This window comes from Nansenia antarctica, assembly GCF_963989245.1.
Source record: "Nansenia antarctica genome assembly, chromosome: 12".
Taxonomy (NCBI): domain Eukaryota; kingdom Metazoa; phylum Chordata; class Actinopteri; order Argentiniformes; family Microstomatidae; genus Nansenia; species Nansenia antarctica.
In genome coordinates, this window is record NC_137682.1 from 12,299,674 (window position 1) to 12,307,495 (window position 7,822).

Genomic DNA, 7,822 nt, shown 5'->3' on the forward strand with positions numbered 1-7,822 from the left:
CTCCCTCCCACCTTAACTCCTTCCTCCCTATAGGGGTTTCAAATAAAGCTCCAATCTGTAATTTCAACTGCTACCATAACACTTTATTTGGTAAGATGAGGGGAAATGCCACCACTGAAATACATAGATGTACTGTAGTATATATTCTGAAGCTATACAATGTCTGTTGGCAAAGACAAATTGCAACAAAAGCAAATTATGGATTCATACAACCTTATATTTGTTTTGTTTTTGGTGTAAGACAGTACTAAGCTCATGAGGTATGACCATTGACCAACAGCAGTCAGGAATACAGATAGTCTCTTCAAATTCGAGACTTTAGCAGTTGGCCCACAGCTGATCTCACGTTATGCAAATCATAAGTCACATTTTCATGGAACAGGCTATGAGAGCCGAGTTATGCTCAGACTCCACCACATCTGAGCAGTTGTTCGCCACTGGCTATGAGAGTGCATTTTTCGGGCATCCCACCCACCACCCCAGCTTCCACCTGCAGGTTCGCTCTGTGTTTTATCTACCTAGGTTCCCACGGGTCCTTGCAATCCTTGAAAGTTTGTGAATTTGAGAAAAAGCTTGAAAGGTGCTTGAATTTGATGTTTCAGATGGTGTGGGAACCCTTATGGGCTCCTTGCTATGTACAGTATATTATTTCTATATTGTTGTTGTTTAACTGTATCAGAGCGGAGGCATCCATTAACGCCAAACCTAACGTATTACCATTTCAATTCAACAATGTAAGTGTCCTGAATGAATGGATGTTATTCAGCTATTTCTGAGTGGTAACATGTGCCCCGCTTGTAACAATGATTTAAAGAAAAATCAGATAACAATAGGAATATATGGCACTCTCTTCAGTTCCTCCTTGTTGTCACTGAGTGTGTGCATCGTGCCATTTCCAACTCTCAAGCCCCCAATGTATTTTGTCTGTTGTTTGCCACAGGTACAATGTGGAAGAGGACGGCGGCTGTGACGATTTGGACCAAGGCGACAACGGCTGGAAGATTATACACACAGATGTCTTTCGATTTCCTCCTTACAAAAGCTTGCTGTGTGCAGTCCTAGGGGTGGGGGCTCAGTTCCTCACCCTGGCCACAGGTGAGCATGTACTGGGGGGGGGGGGGTATTTTGGTGTAAAACTTAGGGTCTGGCTGTGCTCGTTTCGCAGTGTCACTGTGCCATATAAACAGTGTAGCAAGTATTTTAGGCTAGAAGACCCGGTTTGAGAATTCTGATAGAGGCCCAAACGTAGTTCAACACCAGTTTTTTGCTGAATCACAATTCATAGTTTGCAGTCACGTGACTGGCGCAGAGCCCTGGCGGGCAAAACATAGTGGAAACTCCGTAGAACTGCAGCACTGACCTGTCATTTTCCCACCTGTTTCAAGCAACGATTATTTAGATCACCTCTCAAAAGAAGAAAAACAAAGATATGTGAACAAACTACACATTTTGGACACTTCCATATACAGCACCTGCCGCAGTATTGAAGTCGCTGCCCGAGCTGCAGTTTGGTGATGTTTACATACTGTATATCTTGTGGAGAATCCTTCCCCTTACACTGCCGCCAGGATGAAAGCGTACAAAAGTATAGACAGTTATCTGTTTTTTCGATCTGGATGGGTCAATAATGCTAATGTTAGCTAGCTAGCTAAAGGACCTACACAACCAACTCCAAGCTGGTAGCGTCCACAAAAACAAACCATGTCAGAACGATTATGCAAAGATAATGACTAAAAATAGAATAATTAGTCAAAGTCAAAGTCAGCTTTATTGTCAATCCAGTATATGTACAGACATACAGAGGGCTGAAATTGTGTTTCCCTCTCATCCACGGTGCATAGCAAACAAAAACAATAAATAACAATATGATACGACAAGATTAAAAATAACTATATATACACAAAATACTAGATAAAAGATTTGAAATGTACGGTACAATGTACAGGGGTGACAATAGTGCAATAGTGGTAATTGGCTCAGTATAATAGAGTAAAGTGGCTAAAGTATGTAAATAATTAAAATAATCAGTGTTTACTTGAGCTTATCTTTGAAATGTTCGCTGCAGAGACGTGTGTACTTTGATGGTTTGCCCTCCACAGGGACTGAGACACGTCTAATAGCACAAATCCACAATCTTTTTCTGACGGAAATCTGTAGAAGCACAACCCAGGGTCGTCTCCTCGTCGGTTAGTGCACCCGATTGCACAGCAACTATCCAGCATTTTGTCAAACAACTAATTACTTGGTAAAAAACCTGATAAAATAGCTGGCAGGCAGCGGAAGAAAGATTTGTTTTGCCTGCCAGGTGGGCGTTTCCATTATGCCGTGACGACACGTGCAAACTATGAATTGAGCCACCTTACACCACCTTACATCATCCTACCATAGCTCAAAATACTGAATCACAACACAATGACAAATGTATAGAGTATAGATCAGGGTTGAGTTCTACTGATTGTGTTTTAAATGTTAAACCTACTTATATTTTTGCTGGGAGTTAGCTTGACATGCTTCTTGGTTGCATGTCTACCTACGTGTGTTTGTGTTGGGTGTGAATGTACACAGATACTCTGGCGACCTGCAATGTGTCTAAGTTCTCCACCCTTTTCCCTGAAGTGTGCACTCCTCTACATGGATTTAAAAGCATAGGACAGGCTGTGCGCATGCATGGGCTCTTACACCAATCCTATGGTGTTAAATCCATGTGGGAGGGTGCACAAGTCCACACTGCAGAGAGAAGGGTGGATAATATGGACACATGGGAAAACACTGTAGTCTCGCTAGAACGGTGAGATATTTTCCCCAACAGGCCCCTCCTCCTCTGTTCTCCCATTGGACTCAACGTGTTCTCTTGATGCCCGTAGGAATCATCGTCATGGCGCTGCTGGGAATGTTTAACGTGCATCGCCATGGCGCCATCAACTCGGCGGCCATCGTGCTGTACGCGTTGACGAGCTGTGTGTCGGGGTTCTGCTCCTGCAGCTTCTACACGCAGATCCACGGGCAGCGCTGGGTCTGGAACATCATCCTCACCTCCTCGCTCTTCTCTGGTGAGACACATAGAATCTGCCATATTACTCACTCACTTGTTTAGGCGCTCGCTCACTCACTTAAATGAGGAATGTAGGAATGGGTTGAACGTGGGTGGGTGCGTGGTTTCGATGTGAACCGTTCTACCCACTAAATTCCTCCCCAGCAATTGCAGAGCTCCAGAGTCCAGACCTTTGCTACTGTTTCAGAAGTCGTTTGTGAGGCCCCAAATACAAAATTGTTCCACTGGAAGGAAAACTCACAAACTACTTTTGAATTTGACTAATAACTTATTTTGTCGCCATCGATTGTTCTACACCAAATACCAAATATAGTACTCATCATTTAATCTGCTTCAGGCTCTGTCATTTTTATTCACCACCAGTACAGTGGTGTTGCAATGAACGTTGCAATGACATTGATGCACATGTTGCAAAGAATGCAACGTTAAACGTAAACATTCAACCATTGCTGTGCAAAGACCTAAGTGACATCTTTTGTGTGAAAAGTACAGACCCACTAAATTGCAGGGTAGAACTGGTGTAGATGGGTACAAGGCAGAACCCTGCTCATCTTGAACCCACTAAATTCCTACTGTAGGTAACTTCTGTGAATGGGACTTTACTTAATTACTGACTGACTTACACCGCTTTATCCCCATTGGGACATAAATGTTGATACTTTCACACGCACCGAAATTCACATAAAGCATTCACCTGATTTGGTCATATTAGTTGTGTATATTCTGTCATATCCCTACATATCAGTTGTACAAGTCTGTTTTTAAGAGTTTCAATCTCAAGGAGCATGTAGACAAGGTGTACAGGTATTCACTGTTCTTCTCACATGATGTTTCTATTATATTTACACTGCGCTAGTATACCTGATATCTGCTGCATGCACACACATGCACATGTTCCAATGTCCCACCCCCCCTCCATCCTGGACCACTATCCATCCTGTCTAACTCCCCCCCCCTCTCTTCCTCCTTCCCACTCTACCACCCTCCCCCCCTCCCTCCCTCCCCCTCAGCCCCTCTGTTCCTGACCTGGAGCGTGGTCAACTCTGTCCACTGGTGGAGCGGCTCCACCCAGGCCTTGCCAGCCTCTACGGTGCTGCTGCTGCTGGGGGCCTGGGTCCTGGTGGGCTTCCCACTCACCGTCATCGGGGGCATCGTGGGCAAGAATCGGGCGGGCAGCTTTCAGGCGCCATGCCGCACCCGCAACATCCCCCGGCAGATTCCCCAGCAGCCCTGGTACAAGCACACGGCCGTGCACATGGCCATCGGAGGCTTCCTGCCCTTCAGGTGTGTTGTGTGTGTGTGTGTTTGTGTCTGTGTGTGTGTGTGGTAAACACACAGCAAAAACTACCGTAGCGTCATTGCGAGTCCATTCATCAAAAGTTTTGCATCTAGTAAAACTTAAATGACTGTGGTTCTCATCCAGGCAGCTGTTTAGTGTTTGACACTGAAAGTTGCTCTGTTTTCAAGGGTGTTATATCCCAGAGTCTACCTCTAAGGCTGGGATACACTTTATGACATTACCACCCCCCAGCACTACGTCTCCTGAGACACCTACTTTTCCTACTTTTCATACTATGCCTCCTAAGACTCTACTGCCCCCCTTGTACTGATGATTCACTTCCTTAGTCAAATGTATTGATTGTAAGTCGCTTTGGAATAAGGCATCTGCTAAATGCCAAAAATGTGAAAATGTAAATGTAGACGTTCTCGGGCCTACAGGCTACAAACGTTGGAGAACCTTTCACATTTAACGATTCAGGCAAATTTAGGGATGGGAATCGAGAACCAGTTCCAGTTGAGAACCGGTAACAAATGTTTCGATGCATCGGTATCAATAACATCCGGGGTTATCGATTCTCATAGCGATGCCGGCATGTTTTGCGCATACGCCAAAAGCCAATGACAACGTCTTGCTACTTCTAACATCTGTAAAATTCTAATTTCAAGTAAGGGTGGAAACAACAACAATATGCTAAAACATCTTTCGACGCAACATGGAATAAAACTACAGGAATGCCATGTTTTTAACACGCTACGCTTGCCACTGCTTCCCAAGCGAGCAACACGTCCGTCTGAGGGTAAATATCCTATGCTAATAAATTAGTGCCACGCAGGCAGGCTTAGCAGACTAAGAAACCCTAAATGAAAACGAATGCTGTACAAATATTCTTCCATTTCATCCATTTTAGATGTTGACAGATGGATCGTTGGTACAGATAGCTCAGAAGCTACAGCCAGCTACTCGTATTTCATATAGCTCATATTTCATATAGTTTAGATTTCATGTAGCTCATATTTCTTTTCAAAGTTATATCCTTTTAAGAAAAGGACCATGTGATGTTTCTTAGTGTAGAACAAATAAGACAAATACAGTAAGACTGTTAAGTTTGTACCTTTATGCTAGCAGTGGTAGTCTTATCAATATCAATAACGTCTTATCAATTCCCATCCCTAGCCAAATTGCACTGAACTGGTACTCTACAACTGCAATAGAATGTGCCTTTAGTTTGATTGAAAGGACTGGACACTGTTAGATATAGAACAACTCTATGGTTTTAACTTGATTGGTAAAAATAATGCAGTGACAAGTTTGGATTGATCAATGAAGTCATGTTCAATTAGTGATCATGAAAAAAGTAGAATGCACTTAGAGAAAGTTTTCATACAAGGAATGCGGTCCAATTCTCTACCGCTCTCCCTGAATTTTGCACTCGTTCAATTCCCCAAGGAAGTGTCAAGGATAGGTTTAAGAAATATGATGGAAACTCCATGCATACACCAATCCTATACTTTACTAAATCCACATGATGAGGTAGTAAAGGTAGAAATCAGATTCATTGTGGTGAAGGTAGAAATCAGGCACATTGTAATGCATGGAATAAAAATGAGGAATTGCTCATTCCATTTCATGCATTACAATCAGCCCGTCCAACGATTTCTACCTTGACCAGCCTCCGGTCAATCAGTCAATCAGACTGCTGCTAGGAAGTTGGCCCTGTCCAGAAACAACCCCTAGCCCATTCACCCTAGACTATTTGTAGATCTGAAAAGATTAGATAGGTATAAGCAAGATGGCAGAAGCTCCACTGTGCCTGCTGATAGGTGGATAGCTTAGCCAGCATACCTATCCAGGCCTTTCAAATCTTCTCAAAGGGCTTAGGGAGTATGGTGCTAGGTGTTCTTTCTGAATAGGACACTACTTTTGTCTTTGTCTACCACCCTCACCCCCCTTCTCCCCCCACTCCTGTTGGGGCGCAGGAGGTAGAACCGCCGTCTAATGATCTCAAGGTTGGCAGGTTCGAGCCCCGGCTGGCCACATGTCGAAGTGTCCTTGGGCAAGACACTGAACCCCAAATTGCTCCCAGTGAGCGGGCCGGCGCCTTGCGTGGTAGCTTGGCCGCCATTGGTGTGTGAACGTGTGTGTGAATGGGTGAATGAGAGGCCGTTGTAAAAGCGCTTTGGATAATTAAGCAATATCACACGAGAGAGAGTGTGTTATACTGAATATCAGCACGGCTGTGATTCGGTCGTAGGTACGAGGCATGACCTCGAGTGTGATATTGCTTTTATACAACAGTTCTACAGCACGATTTATTAGTTAACAGTAATAAGCGACAACAGATTATGATATGTTTGTTTATTTAATCATAAAAATAAAAATAAAATAGTTCCGCAACTGAACTTCAAATGGACTGTTGCCTAGTAACCTGAACACAAACATGTAGTCTAATTAACGGTCATTTAGTAGAACATCTGTGCGGCGGAGTGATACACATAGTTAAAGGTCCCAGTGCTGTTATACTGTATATCATCAGCACTCATGGAATGCCTCTTGTCCAATCAAATTACTTGGTCGGAACTAACTGTTGTATAAAGGCGCTATATAAGTGAGGTCCATTTACCATTTACCATTTACCACTCCCTCCCTCCCTCCCTCCTCTACAGTGCCATCTCGGTGGAGCTGTACTACATCTTCGCCACGGTGTGGGGCCGCGAGCACTACACCCTCTACGGCATCCTCCTCTGCGTCTTCGCCATCCTCCTCTCCGTCGGCGCCTGCATCTCGGTGGCGCTCACCTACTTCCTGCTGTCGGGCGAGGACTACCGCTGGTGGTGGCGCAGCGTCCTGAGCACGGGCTCCACGGGCCTCTTCATCTTCGTCTACTCGCTCTTCTACTACCGCAACCGCTCCAGCATGAGCGGACTGGTGCAGAGCGCCGAGTTCTTCGGCTACTCGCTGCTCACGGCGCTGGTGTTCTCCCTCATGCTGGGCACCGTGTCCTTCTGGGCTTCGCTGGCGTTCATCCGCTACATCTACCGCAGCCTCAAGATGGACTGAACGGATCGCGGAAGAGGAGGAGGAGGTGGTGGGTGGAGGGGCGGGGTGTGGTGGGTTGAGGGGAGAAGAGGAGAGGAGATGAGGCCCCCATATTCCCATATTGTTGGCTGCGATCCCTTAAATTAATCAGTTCTAACCCCTTCCCTTCTTCCTCCCCCCCCCCCTCATGCACTTGTGGAGATCAGAGAGGATTGGATAATAGGTGTCATGGTGAGAGCTCCAGCTTGGCCTCTGATAGTTTAGGTGTAACATTGGCCCTGTTGCTTATCCCCACCATAGAGTTAGAAGGGCACGTGCTATCTTTTCCAATCATTGCACTTGTGACAGCATGTGTGATGGCATGTACTCAACTAGGGTGGGACTTCCTATGAGCTTGGTAGGCATTAGCCAATCGGATCAACGCATGGTCTTCTTCAATAGGATTATTTTAC

General features: G+C 45.1%; 1 protein-coding gene across 1 annotated transcript in view; it reads left to right on the forward strand.

Annotated features, from left to right (window-relative positions):
- Positions 1-7,391, forward strand: part of tm9sf1 (transmembrane 9 superfamily member 1) — a gene marked incomplete at its 3' end in the record, with an annotated part of 10,318 nt that extends 2,927 nt beyond the window's left edge. The window contains exons 5-8 of the mRNA XM_080542671.1: positions 941-1,095; positions 2,865-3,050; positions 4,063-4,336; positions 6,998-7,391. Coding sequence (XP_080398797.1) covers positions 941-1,095; positions 2,865-3,050; positions 4,063-4,336; positions 6,998-7,391 — 1,009 coding nt within the window. The remainder of the gene's footprint in view (positions 1-940; positions 1,096-2,864; positions 3,051-4,062; positions 4,337-6,997) is intronic.
- Positions 7,392-7,822: the final 431 nt, after the last annotated feature.